Source organism: Sinocyclocheilus rhinocerous, unplaced genomic scaffold (genome assembly GCF_001515625.1).
Source record: "Sinocyclocheilus rhinocerous isolate Xijiao unplaced genomic scaffold, SAMN03320098_v1.1 scaffold2558, whole genome shotgun sequence".
Lineage (NCBI taxonomy): Eukaryota > Metazoa > Chordata > Actinopteri > Cypriniformes > Cyprinidae > Sinocyclocheilus > Sinocyclocheilus rhinocerous.
Genome location: NW_015655145.1, coordinates 256,653 through 280,846, shown reverse-complemented (window position 1 = coordinate 280,846; position 24,194 = coordinate 256,653). Strand labels below are relative to the sequence as shown.

At 37.1% G+C, this 24,194-nt stretch overlaps 1 protein-coding gene across 1 annotated transcript in view; it reads right to left on the bottom strand.

The window, feature by feature from the left end:
• LOC107717934 (B-cell lymphoma 6 protein homolog) overlaps window positions 1-12,756 on the bottom strand; it is a 30,857-nt gene extending 18,101 nt beyond the window's left edge. Inside the window, exon 1 of the mRNA XM_016524839.1 lies at window positions 12,028-12,756. Coding sequence (XP_016380325.1) covers window positions 12,028-12,055 — 28 coding nt within the window. The 5' untranslated portion in view covers window positions 12,056-12,756. The remainder of the gene's footprint in view (window positions 1-12,027) is intronic.
• Window positions 12,757-24,194: the final 11,438 nt, after the last annotated feature.

The window sequence follows — 24,194 nt, the reverse complement described above, 5'->3', positions numbered from 1 at the left end:
GTATGTATATATATATATATATATATATATATATATATATATTACATATTTAAAGACTTTATTTTTTTTCTATGATTAGGCCAAACTACTAAAGCTTTTTTTATAGTTGTATTACACCGATTTTATGCACCCCAAAAGGTACATATAAAAGTGAATTTTAATACTTAAATATTTGAATATTGTATGTATAAAATGCATTTTTAATGTATTCATGAATAAATTAATAGAAAGAATAAAAAACATGACATTGGCCTCTTACATTAATGTATAGTTATGGGGAAAAAAAAAAGATTCACCCTGAACTGAAGAACTGAGGTTTTCGGCCAAATTATGTTGCTAATTATTTACAGCATTACTTGGATACTTTCCCCCCAACCTTCACATAACTGCTGCCTTCATGATTGAAAAAAAAAAAAACTCCCTTTCCTTAATGGAATCATACGGATATCTACACATTTGGATCCGGCGCCCCACTAAAAACACCCCAGGTGTTCGCTAACCAACAGGGGAAAGTCTCTTAAATAGTTAAGGCCCTCCTTCACAACAAGCACCGATTCAGCACTGCCAAACAAAGAGCATGTTGAGCTTCAAAACAAAGAGCAGCGTCAACTTTATTTTTAATCCACTGGAGGGTTGTTTAAGGCCCTCCGATGTGGTTTTGCATAATACACGGCCGTAAAAGCATCCAGGAGTTTGTAGAGAAATGTGTAATTTACCATGGCCCCCTGCAATGCCCGACCACATGCGCATGAGATAATTACCGCAAAACCTTGGCAAACTTTTAGCCAATGAATTCCACACAAAAATAAATGACCCACTTAGAAAAGCAGTGTGGAGTAGGGGAGCCTTGATCAATACTCCATGTGTTACATGAACGGTTAGCAGCTACCGAGCAACAGGCGCGAATGACACATTGTTAGGGTAGGGTGACATCACTGGGTTGTTCCCGGGCCACTTTGTGAGTGATTTCTGTTTGTGTTAGAGAGGGAAACGAGCTAGTGATGACAAGAGTTCACAAATACTTATTCTTTAATATGAGTCGGAGACTTTTACTACTATTCCAGTCTGTTTGAATAGCAATAACAAGCCGCATTGGCAGTGATCGTCTGTTCTGTTTCAACTTTTACTTACAAGTTGTAAAACAACTGTCTGATGATGCTGAATGGGCACAATGTGCTGCCCATTAACATTAGCCTGAGCGCCGGAAACTGCCCCACAGTCTTTTCTACATGAGCGGCAGATTTTTACTCCCATCTGATAGCAACTTTTTTTGTTTTTTTAATTTTTTTTGCCAGCTTCAGCCTTCATTGTCAGCGAAGTCTTGAGCCAACCGTGTTCATCAGAGGAATGATGCAACGGAGCTGTAACACGGTGCGGATCTGCTGTTAGCAAGTGCGCTGAGGTCCTTTTAGTTCTTTAATATAAAAAGACTGCTTTTGGGTTGTGAATAAAAATTCTAAAGGAAGCTTTTTCTTTTCTAAATTTCCTTAGAGAATAGAAGACGTGTCACATGGATAACCAGTTTTTAAGATCAGCAATTTAATGCATAGCTTATACTGGTATCACACTTTACTTTAACACTTTACTTTTTTTGTATTTATATAAAAACGTGTGTGTGTGTATGTGTACATATATATATATATACACATATACAATATAATTTTAACTAAATTAGTTCAAATTTAGTTATGTATAAAACTATAAAAATTCAAACACAAAACTTAAAATAAAAAAAATCTAAAATGTTTTATTCATTTGTATATTTATTTTTGCTGTAATAAAAAAAAAAAAAAAGTATATTAATAAAAATTTATATATATATATATATATATATACTGTATATATATGTTTATAATTGTGTGTGTGTGATATATTTTCTGCAATACTACATCAAATTTGTTTTTCTTGCAGATAAAATGCGACCTCATAATGTCAGAGAGACATTTAACGCACTGTTGCGTCATCAAAAACTGAAATATGAGTCAAATTGTAAATTTGGAGTCATGGCACTGATGTAAAGTGTGATTAGAATTTAGTATCTCTATCTATGAAAGTGCTGTTTTGCAATCATTGCATATTCTCAGTGCTATGCTTCAAGATGCAGGAAATTATTTTGGTATTTTTTACTATTATTCAAATTATGCTACAACACTAATAATCTTCCCCATATTTGAATAGAAATTTGTATAATAATCCACATTATAGGAAACTATATCGCCTGTAAACTGAACTCTTAGTTGACACGGTGTACTGAAAGAAGTTTGGCAGATTCCTGTCTGTGATAAAAGAAACCCTGAAGTGTCGGTACTGTTATCACTCACTCTTGTATCTGTTTGACTTTATGCTTTGCTCACAAAGCCATGAGAACCACACTGGTCTTCGTAAACTGTAAATATGGCCTATTTACAGTTATTTGATAACATTTCTCCACATAATTTCAACACAAGCCACTATCGCAATGCACAATTACAGACTCCTTAACTGACATTTATTCAGACAGATGGTCTACTAAAAATGAGTGTGGGATTAGAAATTTGTCATATTAGGATGACATTTTATCACCAGGTCATTAACATTTCCTACAAACATGAATTATCAGATGTTTAGAATCGAATACACCGAAGAATTTGTATTTTAAGAGTCCTGGCCTGTAATTTAAGTACACTTCCAAACCTCTTTATGAACTCTATCTTGTTTAGCTGCCCTTGAGAATGCCATATACCAGTTATGAAGTCACATGATGAATGTCTGGATGTTGAAGACTGACAACACCGAGTCGTTTGCTATTCTTTAACATTTAACAGACACAACCAGAAGAGGCAAAGCTGGTATGTATTTAACGCCTACAGTGCTTCATGCTCAACTCCTCAACTGTGGTGAGAAAACCAGCCTCTCTGTGGTCTGATCTGATGTTTCGACCTTCTTACATCTCACGTGAAATTTACTATTCACGTTCTCATAGTTTATGAGAAGTTGGTGAGATTTTTGTTCAATTCAAAGACATTTGTAGACATTAAGTTAGTTAGTTTCAGGCACCAGATGCACAATGCTGACATACATGAGGCAGATCAGATTTAGACTGAAGCGTGGGCCATGCAGTCTCGAGGTTTTGCATGTGAGCTGATCAGCACAGGATGTCACAGCCCAAACAGCAGTAGGCGGGGTGAAGTAGGGTAGAGTGGGGTGGGGGGGGGATGATGTAGAGTGGTGGAGGTACTGCTGCTTTGCCTACCTCAGTAACGTGTGGGTATGCTGTCTGTAAGCAGGGCCTGGCATGGGGGGTTGGGGGTTGCGTGAAGGCACACAGCTGCCACATTGACGCCATAAGCGTCCTCAAACAACCTGCTGAAGATGCGTATGTCATGCTATAAAGTTTTTGAGTTATTGATTCTTCATGATAATGGCCATTTATGTAACATGAGTTTTACACAGTAAAAGAGGATACACATTTAATTTACTTATTTGCATTTTGGTGTAGTCTAATATATTTAGGTTAAATCGATAACGCCAAATGATATTTTGACTTGAATAAAATGCATTAATTTAGGTGTTACCACATTACCACAATTTTCAGACCCACTTACAATTGTGTCTTTAACTACTATGTACTTGCGTTTAAATTAATATTTGATACAATGCACTTAATATGTACTTACATGTTTGCACATTGCGCATTTAAAAATACCTTTCTGCAATTGCATATGTAATTATTTTCTCTCGTTACATTTGTAATTACATTGTCGATTCTATGCCTACACCTTAACCCACCCTTAAACCTAACCATATACCACCAAACCTGTCCATAACCTTAACCGTGTCCCACCTCAATAGCGGCAACAGTTTTTTACAGTTCAGTTCAACATGAACACAACAGGTACATTGTACCACACAATTGTTTATTATTATTATTAGTATTTATTATTATTACGAAAGAACATAGTAGTTAAAGACACCTAATTTTCTATACAAATGAAACTTTGGTTACACTTTATTTTAAGATGTCCTTGTTACAGTGTAATTATAAATGTAAGTGCCGAGTAATATTAATTAACTGCATGCACTTACTATATGCTTAGGGTTAGGATTAGGGTTTGGCTTGGGGTTACTTGCATGCAATTATGCATAATTTGTTGTTATTATAATAGTAAGTACATGTAACGTGTAACAATGACACTGTAAAATAAAGTGTTACAAAACGTTTTAATTTGTTCTCCTCTAGTTGCTGCTTCATTTGCAAACCTAAAACTTTATAAATAAATAAATAAATATTTGGAAATTTGACATTTTTACTACAAAGATAAAATTAATATGGGATTATGTTTTACTTTAAAATGTCATTTTTATTTAATTAATTGTTAAAAAAAATTCTCAATTTTTTAAGTGTAATATATATGAAGTAAAAAAAAGAGAGAGAGAGAAAGCATTAAAGCGTTAGAAAGAATAAATGGTCTAACGCAGGGCTGTCCAAACTCGGTCCTGGAGGGCCAGTGTCCTGCAGAGTTTAGGCTTGGTTAGCTGGTTCAGGTGTGTTTAAAGCAAGTTGGAGCTAAACTCTGCAGGACACCGGCCCTCCAGGACCGAGTTTGGACAGCCCTGGTCTAACGATAATGCTTTTTAATACTACTTTTGAAAGAGTTCAATTCTTGCAGTAAAAGCCTGATGTGTTAGAGTGTGACGGTGGGCTTTGATTACTTGAACAGAACCTGGCATCTTTTTCTGCAGATTTGAAAATGGACTTTTTAAAGGAACAAATTCATCTACAAGAGCAGCTGAAAGCAGCAGCAGTCCTCATGGAAATTAGCACAGTCACTTGGGGAAAAATCTTTAATGACTCAGAGACAGAGACACCTTGGAGGGCTAATAGAGTTTTCGAGTTTTAGTTTATGATGTGAGTCTGCCAAAACTCCAGTGAAAATTTGTCACATTAGTGTAGATTAGGTTTTAGCTTATGCGATTGGTTGGTGATGAATACAACATGCTACAGTACAGGATGTTAGTGTGTGTTTCTGCAAGTGTAAACATGTTTTTTTTTTTACACTATTTATTTACACTTATTATTCTCTAGGAAAAGGGTTTAGTCACCTGCATCACCCTACACCCTGAAATAATGCTGCCCTGATGCCATCAACTGACTCAGTGTCTCTGAATATCCTCTTGCTTTCACTGGCTCTTTTAGTTTCTTAAGGAAAACCACTTGCAAAAACAACAACAAAAAGTCTAAAAGAGGCCACATCTTGTTTGGGCAATTAAGAGATATATGTCAAGCTAAAAGCTAGATGTGCTGAAGGAAGGAGGAGCTGATAAAGAGCTAAAAAGCAATAGGGGAGGAACGAATTCGGTGTTTTGGAATTTTTCTGTTTTTCCCCTCAAGTACAGAATGTTTTCTGAGTCCTGCGCCACCTGGTGGATTGCAAAAAAGAGTGAATAAAAGTCCTCTGACATGTCAGGCGGTGTAAGTTACGCACTCGGTCTGTATTTGTACCCCGTTCACAATGTAGGTTAAGACTGAGCCGTTCTTCAGAGCGTTTGCTTCGTCCTCCAATTACAAACATCACATAGATCACGTTTAACCTCTGAAGCCTCCGTTTGAAGCAATAACAATGACTCATACTTTTCTAATTTCTTGTCGTGCTTCAGAGAACGCAGAGCGGACTGGAAGGCAGGACGCCGAAATGTGAAAATATGACTTTTTTTTTTTTTCATAATCCCACCCCTTTAGCACCCTAGTCTAAACCTATCATGAACTAGTTTTCGAAACAGCCCATTTGTTGTTGTCATTATTGTCTTAAAGTGTCAAGGGAGCTGGTTGATCATTATCAGAGAAATGCAGTACTCTGTGTTGTGTCTTCAGCGTTCAGATCCGCAAACCGAATGCAACAAAGATGCGCTTATGTTTTTGTTGCCTTTAAAAAATATATTATGTATTTCTGAAGGCTTACATGTTGTGTGGTGTTAAGGTAATGTACTTCCGCTCCTCCAGATGTAATTAGGCGTTAATCTCAGGGAGAACATGTCTCGAATCCATTCATTTCAACGCGTGCTATTTCTTCCTCTCCACACCTTGCCTTAAATTGTGGCGCAAAACTAATTTCTCAAACGGCCTAATCCCTTTAAGAATCGCGTTTGCGATATCATGCTCTCTTGTGGAATTGGGATTTGGAGAAATATGTTGGACTACATTTCCATGCCAAAAAGAGTCTTTCTTATCATTTGGTGTTAAATGGGACTCGCTACAACTGGGAATAAAAATGCTACATGAATTTTTGAGCTCATCCAGAGGAGTTATTTGAGATCTCAATTATGCGCCTTTTAAGGATTAGCTTTGTCGGAGATGTTTCTCCTAAAATACACAAGAGAGACAAACAAAAAAATGTTGCGCTAATAACATTTATATGGATAGATCATCATGTCTTAGAAGAATCTGATAAGAAATGATTGCTTTCATTCTGAAACCTCTGACTTTCGATGAGATTGAATTGAGATATTAAAGGGCTCTTAATCATGATTTTTCTTTCTGGAGGTACATGCTCACATTTTTATATATTTTACCATTCAGATTGCCATGATACATTCATACATTATTTATGAAATATATAGACCCATGTGTATATATTTTCTCAACGGAATAGCATGGTTAACATAGATTTTGCATAGTTACCTTAAAATTACCGGAAATCGACACATAGCCGTACAAATAGCCTTAAAAATTAAGACATTGTACACAGGTCTAGAAGGAGCTTAAATCCTATTTTCTTCAGTGGTTTATCAATGAGAGTCCTCATTTTGTCAAAGTGAGAACTGTCCACCTGTGCAAGATAAGACAAAGTAGGCCTAACTCTGAAGCAAGCCTTATTAAAACTGCATATGTGAGCCTATAAAGCTTGAAAACGTGCGTTTATCCATCCACCAGTTCAAATCTCGTGCCACTGCCTGTCTGTAAATGTACCAAATCTCTTTATTTTTCATCACTGTTTCAGCTTTATAATTTTCTCAACGGAATAGCATGGTTAACATAGATTTTGCATAGTTACCTTAAAATTACCGGAAATCGACACATAGCCGTACAAATAGCCTTAAAAATTAAGACATTGTACACAGGTCTAGAAGGAGCTTAAATCCTATTTTCTTCAGTGGTTTATCAATGAGAGTCCTCATTTTGTCAAAGTGAGAACTGTCCACCTGTGCAAGGTAAGACAAAGTAGGCCTAACTCTGAAGCAAGCCTTATTAAAACTGCATATGTGAGCCTATAAAGCTTTAAAACGTGCGTTTATCCATCCACCAGTTCAAATCTCGTGCCACTGCCTGTCTGTAAATGTACCAAATCTCTTTATTTTTCATCACTGTTTAAGGCAGCTTTATAGCTTACTGCTGGATAAAGTGAAGAGTTTGGTTTGCCCAAACATTTCTTAAATCACATATCCATTAGGCCTGTGGAGGGGTGTGGTTCTGTGTTGCCTATTTTTGGCTCTCTCCCTTCATCCATCAGAGGGAGCAAATGGAGTGTAATCCATGATAACATGGATGCAGGGGCTTTTGGCCTGGATGAAAGCAATTCCACCCAGTCCAGAAATCAGCCCCTCTAAAACCTGATTTTACTTAGATGGTTTCCAACTTTGACCAATTCTAAAAACCCAAGAAGTTGATAAACACTTATTTCCAGAAATTTTTAATAACATATCAATTTACATGGGATTTTGGGAGAGGATTTGCAGTAGTATATTTTGGTGGGTGGGTTATAAACTCCTTGCGAAAATACATATTTTTAAAATGCATTCCTCAAGTGCTCAATTGGAAAATCTTTGGCGGATCATTTTCCGTGCGTCAAAGTTTTATGCAAGGTTTAAGACTGCAAAAACGATCAGTCCAATGTTGATGCAGATTACTGTATAAGGGTATCACTTTCGTATATACAGTATGATCAAACATGACACATGATCAAAGTTTAGATGTGAAACAGAGGGCATGCATTCTCTGTTGCCAGATAACTCACATATCTCTGTTGGAACAAGTTGGAATACCAGCTCTCTGGTAATACAGTACTGTAGTTAATTTCATTTCCAAGCTTATGAAGAACTTCAATATTAGACATGCTGACTGAGAACTGTCAAAGCACTTAGCTTGTTTGTGATCATGTTAGAGAAGATCTAGAAAAGTTTTGTTTTTGGACTAGTTTCTGTAAGTGGATTAAAAATTAGTGCACAACCCTGAAATAGTGTAAACAAACATCATCTATAAGTATGAGGCAATTTTTTTAAAACTCTAGTGATGTTAGTGATCTGAACTTTGTGCGTTGGGTTAAAAAGAATGTATTGTTCTTCCACTTAATTGCAGCTGGAGGTCCAGATGGCATCAACATATGTATTTTGTTCTGCCAGCATTCAGATTGCATATGGACCCAGCCACCCGTCAACACTTACTTGCGCTGGATTTGACTCTTGACTCCCTTAAACCGTTCTGCTAATGTTTACACAAACAGATCAGCCAGAGTCAGCATCACTTCTGTAAAGCTGCACTCTTTTGGCATGTTTGCTGCTATGGCGAGAACCTATAGTCATTATGGGAAGAGTGGTGTTGATCATCAACTATGAGGGATTTCAGCGGAAATAAGGCATAATTAGCCCAACTGGAGACTCGTACAGTGTAATGCTAATAGAGATTCTCATAGGGACCCATATATGTATTTATATGGAGTTCAGTGACTCTATCTGAAGGTTTTATAGTTACGGCAGTAGGTGGCGACAAGTGTCTGTCATTGAGTGAGTCATTTGAATCATTTACTCAACCAATTCATTAAACAACTCTTAAAAAAAATTAAAATTGATTCACTGATTTGTGTATATCTGTGTATATCTTCATCACCAAGCTATTGACAATGGATCTCGAAGTACGCCTTGCTTTCGATAATGTGACTATTATTGCTCAAACTTCTTGGAAATGTTGATATTTCTAATGTGATGTTTACAAATTGATAATGGGTTTGAACATCTTGAAAGTATAAAAAGTGCATAGCTAAAATCACTTTGGTCTCTGCCTGACCTCAAAAGAGAGGTGGATAGTTTATCTGTATGCAGAAACAGAAATAAAGTCATGTGCATAAACCAAGGCTAAAGTGAGCTAGAAAAGGTAACCTTGTCTTGATATTCCCGGCAAATCATGGTCAAGCCAGGGAGAAACAAAACAGTGATTATCCAAAAGAGCAAACTCAAATCAATGTCAGATCTGTGTTATGTTTCATAAGCAGTACGTTTGTTCTGTACAGCTGATGATAAGCCACCTTGTCTGCTTAAGCATTCAATTATTTTATTAGTCCCTGCAGAGAAATTTGTCTTGGCAAAACAAGGTTTCTGTTACAAATACTTTGTTATTCAATAAATTAACTGATAAAGGTGTCCGGGAAAATGTATACATATTTACTTTCTGTACTTGTACGTTCCCAGTGGCATCAGCTTTTTACAAAGGATGTGATCAGAATCAGACACAATTTTCATAACCTGTCAGGAAACCCTGTTTAGAATTTGGGCATTTAGTTTTACTGATAAACTGCTACACATACTGAGATCCCATGCTGAAGTATAGATTTAATTTCAGTTAATATTACATACTTTTTCCCCCTAGACTTTTTGATGCACTAAATATGATGATCCCTTTGCAAGGGGCCATTTCTTAAAACATAGTCAGCAAAAATAAAACAATTAATTAATAAAACATTTATTTGTTTAAATGTAATTTTATTATTTTATTTAGTTTTATTTTGCAAGCACTGTTTTCTTTGAACATCACCACGGACCCCTTGTAGCTCACTGGGAGTTCCTGGACCCCTAAACATCAGCATCATTAGTACTTTAATATCTTTTTTATTTTTTACAATAATCAGTATTTAAAGTAAAAATAAGCGTTGTGGACCTCATACACTTATTATATGCTGTTTGGAAAGAGTGAGCTTTGACTTGTCATAAATGAAAGAATTCAGATCGGTTAAACCCAGCAGACTGCACAGTGAGCCGTCTTGAGCTCGAAAGGTCCTTCAGGAAGTCTTCGTGAATGAGACAGCGCAGTGTATGTTGGAGCAGCGTTTCCGATGTGAGCACATGAGTGGAAAATGAGCTTTAACTAAGCTTGTAAACATGACCATCTCCTCCATGGCTTTTAATCAGCTTTGTGACTGTCCCACTCCAGAGAATTATACGAGAGATCTTTGCAGCATAAGTAATGCTCGCATACAGATACAGATACTGTACATCAGTAAGTGCATCTGCAGTGCTGTTTTGCATTCATATCTCTCTACAACATAAATTGTTTTACACACAACATTGCATGATAGGTGATTGTTCAATGGCTATTATATCATTATATAAAATGGAAACATCCCTTGCCTGTGTTGTGTGCACACACTGACCCAACCATGTTTTAATGTAAAACCACATTGTCTTAAATTCATGATGCAGAGCACTACTTACATAATAACTTATGCACACAGATTCCCGGTGTAAATTATGCTTATGGAATGCTATAATTATGTTGTTATGTTGCTGTAGTAATGTGTGCACATGCTTGCTATCTCTCTATGATTTATTTGATGAGTTCTGCTAGAACATTCAGTTTTAACATCATTTACAAATTAACTAAGCTTGTGCATGTACAGAATATCTGTATTCCGAGCTCAAATATTTGTTCAACAGCTAAAATAGAACCTTTTTTTTTTTCCTCCCACACTTACCTGTGACTTTCACTGTCATATTGCTGGAACTTGAGACATTTCCACTCTTGATTCATGAGCTGTTATCATTGCAAGTACCAAATCATGTTGTTTTCATTTCTCCAACAGTTATTCCATTATCTTCTCTCTATGTGAGTTCATGGACACCCAGGTCTAATGCTTTTTGATTTGTTAATTTATCACAGTAAGCAATGTTTTGAAATTTGTCTAAGCCCACTTGTAATAAAGTATGCTTGGCAGAAAATATGTAAGGGGAGGGAGCCCCTCTTTAAAATGATGTCAAATACTTGTGAATTACATCAGAATGAATAAATAAGAGGGTCAAACATGTTCTCTTTAGACTGTGTGAGCGAATGCCAAGAAGAGAAAACACTCAATCTAAGAATAAGAGAGAGTGCCGAGTCCAAACAGCTTCAGGCACTTTCTTTCTGTTCTCCGCTTGTCTCTCCTCTCTGGTGCCTGCCCATTTTGTTCACACACTTTACATTCTTATCATATTAAAAATTCATTTCATCTTGAGTAATGGGGCAAGCTCTGGCTTTTTCTTGTGAATTTTCCTGAGCGCACATTTCAGGTAGTTTCTCCTTAAAGGGACAGTTCACCCAAAAATAAAAATTCAAACCCTCATATTGTTCCAAACCTGCATGACTCAGTTTCTTCTGTGGAACACAAAAGAAGATATTTTGAAAAGTGACTTTTTGTGTCCATACAGAGAAAGTCAGCGGGGGTTCACTGTTGTTTTGGACCCCATTGACTTTTATTGTATGGGCAAAATCAGTTCTTCAGAATATCCTCTTTTGTGTTCCACAGAAGAAAGAAACTCCTACAGGTTTGGAACGATGCGAGTAAATGATGTCAGTTTTATGGTTAAACTGCAGTAGTGACCTTTGAGGATTTCAAGAATTACACTGAAGTGAGTTCTGATATTTACTAATGCTGATATTTACCAATTTGTGATAACTTCCACTTACCAATTAATCAATACAATCGCACTACTAATAATGTAAAAAGAGTTATGAAACAACATTCTAAGACTGAAAAAAAAAGCTAACTTTGGCCTGTAAAAATTAAGAGTTTGAACTCTGACCTCTCGCAGTGTTTCAGTGTTGGTTTGCTGAGCGTGTCAAATAAGGAAATTGCTCTGCTGGCACCTCTTTTGTTTTCTTCCCAATTAATGCGTTTGCTTTTTATTAACTTCCTTTGGACTACTTTAATGCAACCCCAGCAGATAAAAGAAACACAGCGCTGCTGGGACTGTGAGGTCACCGATGAGAGTAAGTAAGAAGGTAATTAAAAAGAAAATTCTCACCGTTTTTCTGCTGCATGGAATGGGGCATGCTGGGAGATGAGGGACTACTCAGCGGTCGCGAGGAACCCCCAGATTCACCAAGTCTCAAACTCTGGAGCAGGAAGTGGGACACCTCTGGACAGTCCAAAAGTTGGCAATGGGAGGCAGAAGTCTCTGTTTTTAATAGTCACAGAACTCAAATGTCGGTGATGCCTCGGGGGAAGCGGAGGACATCTGGAGTTCAACGAGAGGGAAGAAAGCGGAGCAGACTGTGACAGCTCTACAGCGGAACAAGAGGATCGGTGGCAGCGGAGCTCGGATTGGCAGGAAAGCTGGCGCACGGCAGAGGGGCTCAGAGCTGAGCGTACATGCTGGCAGATGTTGAAGATGCCTGGCTGGATTGGGGAAGGCTAAGTAGGTGCTGATTCCCGCCGTCTCTTCCGTCTTACAGGCAGTCGGCGGCCCCCAGAATATCTCGGCGAGCCGGAGCTGTCCCTGGTTGGATGCGTTTGCGAGTGAGTGTGTGGAGGAGGATCGGCGTAGCAGAGATCTGAAGCGAGTCGACAGAGCGTGCTCAGCGTTACAGAAGAGGTCCACAGGGCATCGGTGGCACTCTAAGCTGATAGGCGAACAGTGATCTAGCGTACATTGTTTGGTGTACGCTTACTTGGTCCACTTTCCTTGAATGCTTAAATTAAGGGGCGTGCTCCATTTCATTTTTGGTGCGGAGGGGGGAACCCTACAGATTAAGTTATACTAGTAATCCCAGTCTCTCCTTTGCTTTCTCTCTCTCGCTCTCCGAGGTGAAATCTGAAATCTCATTGAGTCACATGAACTTTAGACCTTGCGATATTCCCATTAACATGGAGCATCTCTTGGGCTCCGAGCCATCTGTCAGATTTCAGTCTTTCATAAACAGCTGTGACACATTGTTGTATAAACTGAGCTTTTATACAACAAACATTTCAGTGTCCTTTAGCATTAATCTACCTAAACTCATCTCAATCCACAGAGCTGGATATTGCTCTTTATAACTCGTCTAGCAATGGAAGCTGATATTACTCCAGATGTCACATTTCTTCACTCCTGCGATTCACGACAAGCATCTTGACTGCATTGGATTGAAAACTGGACAATACTGTACAACACTTTAAAGCGGTTCACTCGAAAATGAAATCGTGTCATAGTTTTCTCACCCTCATGTCTTCGAAAGCAGTGCGAGAATTCTTTCTTCTGTAGAACACAAAAATAGTTATTTAAAACAAAGTTCATGCTGCTCTTTTCCATTAAATGAATGTGAGTGGTGACCAAAGCTGTCCAGGCAAGATTTTCTGTCAGTAATGACTAATATCCAATTGTATGCCTTTAGAAGATTTGGAATATAGAGGAGAAGTCATATGGACCGCATTTATGGTACTTTTTTGGTTCTTTTTGGAGATTGAAATCCATTGGTCCCCATCCATTTTCAGTAATTTTATGGAAGAGAGCAGCTCTAAATTTCTCCTTCTGTGTTCCATGGAAGAAAAAAAAGTCATATGTGTTTGGAATGACATGAAGGTGAGTAAATAATGACAGGAGTTTAATTTTTGGGTGAAATATCACTTTATTGTCACCTGTCTCCCAGGGCGCCGCAGCAATATGGCTGCCCACTGCTCCGGGTGTGTGTTCACGGTGTGTGTGCAGTTGGATGGGTTAAATGCAGAGCACAAATTCCGAGTATGGGTCACCATACTTGGCCACACGTCACTTCACTTTCCAACATCTTAAAGACACTAACCTTTAAGAACTGTGAAACAAAAGGCCATTGTTCTTAGCCAGGGGTCTGTAACCTGCCGGGGCTCCCTGAAGGTACTCTTGGGCAGAGGTCTATAAATATTTTACATTTACAAGACAAGACAATTAAAAGCTAATTAATTTTCTTTCTGATACTTAGGCATTGCATAATGTAGCAATGCAATATTCTTAGTTAAAGTTAAATCTATTTTCTATATCTATCTTTAAAAAATTAAATCTATTTTCTATATCTAATTAAACTTATCTACCATTTATGTATTTAGTAGATGCTTTTGTCAAACGTACATTGCATTCAAGTTGTTTGTTCGATCGGTACATACATGGGAACTGAACCTATGATTTGCTGTTGGAGCTTCAGGAAAATGTCTAGTAAGACAAAAAAAGCATCTTCATACTGCTTTAATTTATGTCTGATTGATATTGAGAAGAAGATAAATTGGATTGTGCTTGCATGTGATGTCACACATTTACATTATGAGCTTACAAAAACGACAAGACGTGTTGTCTCAGACTTTGTGTCCAAACACTTTTAGTGCCTTACAGAAAGTGCTGTCCTGCAGTCAGTGAGATGTTTTCTATGGCTGCATGCTAGCAGAGAAACGCATACTTTTAACATTTGATGTTGAGAGTTCAGAGATGTTTCCAGATGAGCTATCAGAAAACATGGCTTGTATCAAAATGTGTTCTGACAGTTGTCTGTATCTCTTACGCACCTGATGTTCTGGATATTATTGATGTCTTGATGTTCAATGATCTCTTTGTATTTTGTATAAATAAGTGCCATTTCTGTTCTTTTTCAGAATAATGAATTTCTCTAGACATCACTTTTCTGATGAATGTGTGTGTATTTATGCCTTGTGTTAATAATTCTTGAATATCTGACCTATTTCTTTAGATTTACTCTCTTGACTGAATGTTACATCAAATAATTATATATGTATATGAACATGGTGTGTATGTGGGTGTTCTGGAGTTGTTAGGCGTAAAAATATGTCAGTATGTGAGCCTTTGAAGATAGTGTTTAAAAGACAAATGACATAAAAAGGAAATTGCAATAGATTTTCAGAGAGTTCTAAATTTCTGTGTTGCTATCTAGAGCAAAACAGATATTTTATTATTTTGGAAACAATAATAATAATAATAATAATAATAATAAAATCCTATTCATTTTATCCCTATAGAAATAGTCTTTTACTGATAACATATAAACCTTTCAAGACAGACCATCTCTGAGGTTATTAAGTGACATTATATGCTGAATTTGCTGAATTTATTTATTTGCTGAAATTCACTGTGAAATACTACATTTCCCACAATCCTGAAGTAGCGCCACAATCGGAATACTTGCTGCTATCATGGAAGCAGGAACTCCTGCAATAAAGCTCCCATTACTTCCATAAAACAGATTTACAAATTGTCATTATTTCTACATTCTCATACATTCCATATTTTTTTAGCCAATAGTTTTATATTGTTTCATCATTTCTGATTTGATTTTGTCATTTGTAGTGGTTTATTGTCTCTCAATTTGCTTTTAATTGCATGTTGTAATGTTATGATTAAAATCAAGTCTTGAATGGCAATGGAATGGGAAAAGTACTTACAGAACAAAGGTCGCTGGAAAAGTGGACAGTCCCAATTGCGCTATTTTAAAAGTCATTGTTGATTTGGGCCGTGAAAGTGTGCAGAAAAGTATTTTCTTCAGCACAATTGTAATGAGGGAGATGGTGATCAAAGACAACAGTAGTCAATTTGATCTGCTCCTGATAAAGTTGTTTGCTTGTATGTATCCCTCTATTTGCCCAGGCATGGCTGAGTGCCTTTAGTGGTTCTCTCAATTCCGAGGTGTCACATTTTACGTGAAATACATACGAATTATCATGAGATCACGTTGCATTATAAACACCATCTTTTAAATATTTTATCTCCTTATATAGATGTTGTGTGTGCACACTGCAAGTCTAGAGACACTAATTAGTGCTGTCATAAACACTCCCACATGCCTGGGTGTTCACTTCACATCACACAGGGCGAGTGGGCGGCGCTCCTCCCTCTGAGTCTCGTGTCTCAGGCAGAAGGTTTGGCAGACTGTTACCAATGACCTTTATCAAATCATACAGTAATGAGTTTGTCAGCTTATGGTAATGGGACTTTGCTTCAGCTTTTGCTTTTTATTGTTCTAATTCAGTCAAAGAAAATGAAAATTCTGTCATTTACTCACTCCGATGTCGTTCCAAACCCATAAGACTTTCGTCATCTTTGCAACACAAATGAAGATTTCTGTCCCTCCATTAAATGTCTATGCAACCATGCAATTGTCTGTATGCTCCATGTGTTGATCAATCTTTATTTGTGAATAAAAGCCTAAATAAAATCTGTTCATCATATAAAGCGATCACGTCTTTTCGGAAGATTAGTCCACTCAGTTCATTTTGATTACTTTTATGATGTCTTTATGAAATTTTTGAAGCTTCAAAGTCTTGGTTGCTTGTACTTTCAATAAAGGGACAGAAACCTCTCAGGCTTCATTAAAAATATCTTCAGTTGTGTTTAGAAGATGAATGAAAGTCTTTTTTTGTGACGATGTGAGGCTGAGAAATATATGACAGAATTTTTATTTTAAGAAGAAACCAATGTTAGTCTTTAAAGTAGGCTAATAGTTTACTCAGAAATGAAAATTCATAATTTATTCAACCTCATGGTCTTCTAAGCTACAGGTATATGACTTTCTTTCTTCCCTTCCCTTTGGTTTATTGAACCTAGCACTTATCGGAGTCTGTTTCATAGTTAATACAGATCTTGTTGCAGTTTTTGCAACAAGATTGTGGTGCAACCTCTCCAGGATACATTTGAAATATTATATAGTGCATACAAAGATCAATTTTTTATTATTATTTTTTTTTAATAAAATGTACTAAAGTTGTTATAATGTTATTTTTTAGTAAGAATACGACTAGAAATGCTCAGAAACTTCTCAATAACACAAATCCTGCTCATGGAACCCCATCAATGACATTTTGCTGTTGAGAAAATTGAATCGGACAGTGAAACAAATGACCTTATCTCATCACCAGAAGGCCATTTGCTCTGACCACAGTCTCTATCCTACCAAATTGAAAGGCTTCACTTGGTTTACGTGCTGTCTTGTTTTCCTCGCAATATCCAGGACCAGCTCTTCACAGATTTGCGTGGTAAAAATCACTCAGGTGAGTATAAATGGAGTAATGTGCTGAAAGAAGGTAAGGAGAGACAAACTGCCAGACACACTGTCTCATCAGCTCAGTGTCTCACTCTACATTTGCCAACTCTTTTTACGTCAGTGAAACCACATTCAGCTTTTCATTGCTACAAGCATGTCAAATGCAGTTATTCAGGGGTTTCTCAAACTTTTTTGGCCCTTTTCTCCTTCCAACTCTTTTATAGGCCACACTAACGGAGCCAAACTTACAGTTACACTCATTTTCAAAGCAGACTTCATACATTACTTTCAATTCTTTTCAGTTTTATAGTACTTTCTTATTCTTTTTAAACACACCTCATCGACTGATGTACAGTAGAGCCAACCCTTTTCAGGATTTCAGTCTATATAGTCAACTAAACTATGTATAATATATATAAAGTGAAAATGTGTGCTTTTCTTACGTTGTGAACTGCTTATCCTTCATGACTCATAAGCTTAATAAAATGAAAATGCAATAATTACTGAGATAGACTGGATTGCGCCTGTAGTTTAAAGTCACAAAAGTCATATTTAGACATTTGATCTGTTTTATTGCCAGGGAACTTTGGTTTGTGCAGTTAATCTCTTATGCTAATTTGCCATCTATCAGAATGAGGCAAACAAATAACAGCATTCTGCAACTTTCATGCCCAGAAATTGATTTGATAATGGCCCTGACTTTGCACGGTAAATGCAACTTTCTTTTCCATGCTTAAAAAAAATATAACTCTCTAAGTGTCTCCAAAGCAAACACCAATTCCTTCTGTTCTGTGCTTAGAATCAAAAGCCACGGCCGCAGGCTTGTGTCTGCTTCTGCTATCCTGATGAATATTTACATGCTTAAACACTCAAATTAGAATTCATTATCTTGTGTAATCTTGGGTTTAGATCTACATGTGCAGTTGTTTGATTAGTTGCTTGAGGATATGGGTTTTGTGCTTGGTTTGTGGGCCTTCTACCTTTTCTCACACTTGCCTTTTGATGCTAATGTCTGGCAAACGATAGGCCTGTTGTGTTTGAATTAGCATCTCTGTTAGAATTGAAAATATGTTTTTTTTTGTGGTTGTTTTGAAGTTGTGTGATCCAACTTCTCAGCAGTTTGCTGAAGATATGCACATCATCTTGTGGAAACATGCTTTCGTACCGGACATATTACGATTAATAATTTAAGAACAACACTGGATTTAGTTGAATGAGCACCTGCACATTAACCGGTTTAATGCAGAAGCTTCGCCGTAGCTGTGCATGGATTTTTACATTATTAAAGAGAAAATACAGCACGGTCGCCTTTGTCATTCTTGACATTTCCTGAAACCATCTTTGCTGTTTGACAGCATTAAAGATGCATGAGAGGCCTACAAATCCACTCTAAGAATTTTATTTTTTCTCGAGGACTGAAATCTTTGAGTTCGTAAAGGTAAAGTAGGCTTATTCTGTTTCTGTCACGGTCAGCCTGCTGCGAAGCAGGTCACTGTCACGTTGACATTCTAAAACATGTTCTCTCTTTCCTCCACAGCTGCTTGAGGTTTATCTCGTGCAACAGAGGAAGTGGTGCGGGAAGAAGAGTGCGTCGGCCCTAACGTTTTGTGTGTACAACAGGATATCCGACGCTGGAAGCGTTAGCCTCGTGTCGAGAGGTGATATAAAAGATAGATTGTCGCTTATATTCTTAAGAAGTGCAAAAACTGTGTTTTTTGTCTTTCAGCACATCTGCTGTCTCGCTGTATCGCTCCACGTTTTGGAGTGCAGATGTCTCATTTCAGCTCGTCGCAAGTAGTAATACGGCTCAAAAAAGTAAAATGTTGCCTATCTGGGTCTCGTCCCTTATCATACTTGTAGATGTTCTGTGTACTTAAACTGTTGGATTTACTCATAGGCGAAAACATTAATTGCCAGTTGACTGACAGCTGGAAAACCCAGGGATTTCATGCTGGGGCAACTGTAATTGTTTTCAGATTTGTTTTAGAGTGTCTTTTTGATCAAATTTGTGAGAGAGCGAGTGAGAGAGAAGGAAAGAAGAAGGAGAAGGAGCCAGACACTACTCATGGGGCCCATTAGGAAATTGCCAGTAAGCAAAGTTGCAAATAAGCTGTCACACAGTACAAATGAGATTACCTTTCCAATGTGCCCTGGAACCTGCACACCAGGGGATGCAGAACCAGTCACGGCAAAACAAGGCACAATCGTCTGATTTATCTCAGCGCTTGATCTCCTGGTGGTGTTCTTTCTGCCTCTGTTTTTCATGCATGGTGTGCAAAACAGTTTACAAAGCGCTTGCAGCACAAGTTAATCAGTTGTAGACAACCTCTGAAGCGAGTCGACAGTGTTTCAAGTCAGGGATTTCACTTATAGTCATCAGCGCTGAATTTATACGCATACAGAGAGACTTAGTAGCATATTTCTGTCTAAACCGTTTACATTTACTGCTGCTGCTTTTCACCTCTTGGTCAGTTTGTTGATGAATTGATGATTAATTTTCATCTGTTGAGGAGATCCGCAAGTGTCTCCTGCACTGTGCCCCAGGGCTTGATTTTTATTGAAATGAACAGATTTAATCTGCTATTTATTTATTTTTTTGAAAGGTCACATTAGAAACTTTTTACCATGCCTTTGTTGTTTCTTTTCTGCTATTTGTAAATGCCTTTTATCTGTATAGATTTTATTGTATTTCTCTTGTCCCAGACCTAAACCTTAAAATATGAAAAGCCATATTAAAAATGTAAATTATCTGATGAACTATGATAATCTAAACTAATATTAAAACATAAACGATTGACTGTATATACATTTTTTGCTGCATGCAAATGTGTAAAAAAAAATGCAAAAAAATGTATATACAGTTTTAATATTAGTTTAGATGATCATAGTTGTATATGATGTAAATGTATATACTCTCTTTATATTTAGTTATAAAGTTAAAAATTAAGTTACAGATAAAACAAAGATTATTGAGGTATGCTTTGCAAGAAAATACTAATTCAGCCTTTCTACTTCAAAATGTCATATTTAATTTAATGTATTTGCCATTGCTTAATCATAATTGATTGTAAAATTTACTAGCCATTTTAACAGTGAACACTGTTTCTACACCTATTTTTATATATATTAAGGTAATATTAAGTCGTAACAGAACCTTTTAATAATGCATATAAATGTATTCATTTATTAGTTTAGCAGGCACTATTTATATTTAAGTGACTTGAAGGAGAATAATGAGAGTAATGCAAGCAGAAGCAATTCAATGCATGGAGTTGTTCTTACATTAATATGACCTTGAACTTGATCACCGCAAGTTTGCTGATGCATGTCATAATTTTCACTTGGATGCAAAGATTTGTCTGTCTGTCAAATACTGTGAAGTTGAACTCCATATCATGAACTCAAGTGTGAATATGTATGAGTCAATATGATGAAGAGAAAGATAAGAGCCTTTAATTGTGCTTTCACTTTCTATATGCAAGAAATTTCAGGCCGCAAGTGTCTTTGCCTGACAATATCTCTCTTTCTAAAACACAAGGTTCATTCCAATTGTGATGACTTATGATGTTCTTATTGGTAACGATGGGACACCAATCATACCAAAACAGCCAAAATAGAAACTATGCCGATTTCATTGAATTCCCTGAATTTACAGTATGTGGGGTATATTTTGCGGTGAGACTTCGCTTTCTTGACTCTAAGTTTTATTGTGGTACAACGCAAGTCTATTTTCATTTTACCGAAACAGCATTTCTGTAGACAACCAGGAGACCCTCATTAAATTCACGCCAAATGTATGATTCTGTCACACCCACAAAACCACTGAACCCATTCTATGGCTTGATCTTGTTTATCTTTTGTAGGACCCAAAATTACTACATTTAAACTATTCTGGCGAAAGTGTGGATGAACCATGCTATTCAGATGACGATGAGGTTTATTTCAAACTGTTACCTTTAGAGTGTGCGGACACCACTGTCATCATCATTCAAAGCAATTGTGGTACATTCCCTAGCACACAGAAATAAAAATGCAGAACCAGAGCACTGCTATGATATTTGCATTGACAGCTGAACATGCAAACTTTCAGATTTGAATGCAAACTGCAGTGTGTGGTTGAGTGTTGGCGGGTGCTGAAGGGCAGGCCGCGTCTGAGAGAGTCAAGCGCCCTGTCGAGTGAAGTGTGAAAGGAGATTAGACTAAACAGATCATAGTCTTATCGGTGAGGTATATTACTGAATTACTGTTACGTACACATGTCTGGATTACTATTATTCTGGTTGATGAGTAAGCATGCTGCTCTCCCTTAGAAATGCATTGACAATTTTAAAGAATCTAAATGAAATTTTAATGAGACTTGTCTTATTATCCAAATGATATTTCTGAAATTCATCTCTGAATATATTCCACCAATATTGCTGAGGAAGAAATATAGAGTTCATTAAACACACATTGGCGCTTGATCTGCATGTTGTCACACAGCATGGGGTAAGTTGTCACAATGGGAACCTGCCATTAAACAGCCAAGTTTCACACTGAATGCTACTAATTCAGTTCAGCTCGGATTCAAATTCAGTGTTGCCAATTTAGATCAACTCAGATTTAGACATAATGTTGCTAATTAAGACTGAGTCATAGTCATACTGAATGCATCAAATTTAGATTAACTCAGATTCAGACTGAAATTTGCCAATTCAAATTAATTCAGATTCAAACTGAATTCTACCATTTCAGTTCAGCTGAATAGGTTTCCAGAGCAAGTTAAAAAGTTGAAATAAAAAAAACAAAAAATACATGAAATAAAACACGTAAAACTGGTAAAAAGTTACACAGAAACACATTCATTTGTTGTTGTTTTTTGCCAGCAAATATTGTAATTAATAAATAGTAAAAATTAAATTTTAATACACATGAGTCAATTTATTGACCAATCAAAAATCTCCCTTTTTATATTGTTGACCCCAGCCTTCAAGGAACTGTTCACCCCAACATAAAAATTTACTCCATCCAAAATGTAGTTTGGCATGTCACTTGCTCACCAATGGATCCTCTGCAGTGTATGGGTGCCGTCAGAATGAGAGCCTAAACAGCTGGTGGAAAAAAAATCCATACCCCGTTGTCCTCTCTCTCACATCAAAATCCACCAACATATTTGTTTAGAACTGCTTTGTACTATTTTTGTTTGTAAACAGTGTTTGATCAGTGCACATTTCTATCCTGAATCAGACAAAATTATATTTTCACTGGAGAATGCAATATTATGGATAGAGGACTCACATTTTAGCTTAAAAGCAACAATGTGAGATTAAAAATGATTGATTTGTTTATTACAAATATGCATGTTGATTAGTTATTGACTATTTAGATGCTTTTATCAGCTGTTTGAACTCTCTTTCTGACAGCACCCATTCACTGCAGAGGGCCCATTACTGTTGTTCAGATGAAGAAACAAACTCATCTACAGCTTGGATGACCTTAGGGTGAGTAAATTTGAGCACATTTTTATTTTTGGGTGAATTAGCCTATTCTTTTAATATACGTCAATTCAGTGTTTACCTAAAATAATAAATATGAAAATACTGAAACTTTAGTTTGCTGCGTAGACTTATTCTGCATCAAGAATTATTCTAATTTAGGGATATTGCGTTTAACAAATATATCAAACCACTGTGACAAAAACAAAAACAAAACATTTACGTATATAAATCTTATAGTTACTAAATCTTGTGACAACTCCCCTGTGCAACATCTAGCCTGGCTTTCTCTTACTATATATACAGTGGGTACGGAAAGTATTCAGACCCCCTTAAATTTTTCACTCTTTGTTATATTGCAGCCATTTGCTAAAATCATTTAAGTTAATTTTTTTTCCTCATTAATGAAAGTCAACCATCACTGCAGCCCTCCACCAGTCGGGGCTTTATGGCAGAGTGGCCCGACGGAAGCCTCTCCTCAGTGCAAGACACATGAAAGCCCGCATGGAGTTTGCTAAAAAAACACCTGAAGGACTCCAAGATGGTGAGAAATAAGATTCTCTGGTCTGATGAGACCAAGATATAACTTTTTGGCCTTAATTCTAAGCGGTATGTGTGGAGAAAACCAGGCACCTGTCCAATACAGTCCCAACAGTGAAGCATGGTGGTGGCAGCATCATGCTGTGGGGGTGTTTTTCAGCTGCAGGGACAGGATGACTGGTTGCAATCGAGGGAAAGATGAATGCGGCCAAGTACAGGGATATCCTGGATGAAAACCTTCTCCAGAGTGCTCAGGACCTCAGACTGGAACTAAGGTTTACCTTCCAACAAGACAATGACCCTAAGCACACAGCTAAAATAACGAAGGAGTGGCTTCACAACAACTCTGTGACTGTTCTTGAATGGGCCAGCCAGAGCCCTGACTTAAACCCAATTGAGCATCTCTGGAGAGACCTAAAAATGGCTGTCCACCAACGTTTACCATCCAACCTGACAGAACTGGAGAGGATCTGCAAGGAGGAATGGCAGAGGATCCCCAAATCCATGTGTGAAAAACTTGTTGCATCTTTCCCAAAAAGACTCATGGCTGTATTAGATCAAAAGGGTGCTTCTACTAAATACTGAGCAAGGGGTCTGAATACTTAGGACCATGTGATATTTCCGTTTTTCTTTTTTAATAAATCTGCAAAGATGTCAACAATTCTGTGTTTTTCTGTCAATATGGGGTGCTGCGTGTACCTTAATGAGGGAAAAAAATGAACTTAAATGATTTTAGCAAATGGCTGCAATATAACAAAGAGTGAAAAATTTAAGGGAGTCTGAATACTTTCCGTACCCACTGTATATATATAACAACTCAGTGCTTACACTAACATAATTCAGTAAAATACCATTTGCATTCTCCCATCTATAGTTTTTACAGTAAATTGGTCCACATAATGTCCTGCTGGTGGAATGAATCAAATTAAGAATTTAATTTTATTATTTGTAACATTTATTGCTTAAATTTAAAGATTGCAGCAGACACAAAGAGGACAGTGTCCAGGCCTTAATAAACAGTCATGCAACATATGATGAATAATCCCAGTTATTACACTGTTTGCACAATAAGGCAAATACAGCCCTGAGGAAGAGATATTGCCTGAGTGCTGGCTGAGACTGCCATACATGGGCAAATTTGAGTGACTCTGTGTTTAAGTGTGTGTGTGTGCTGCCGGCTG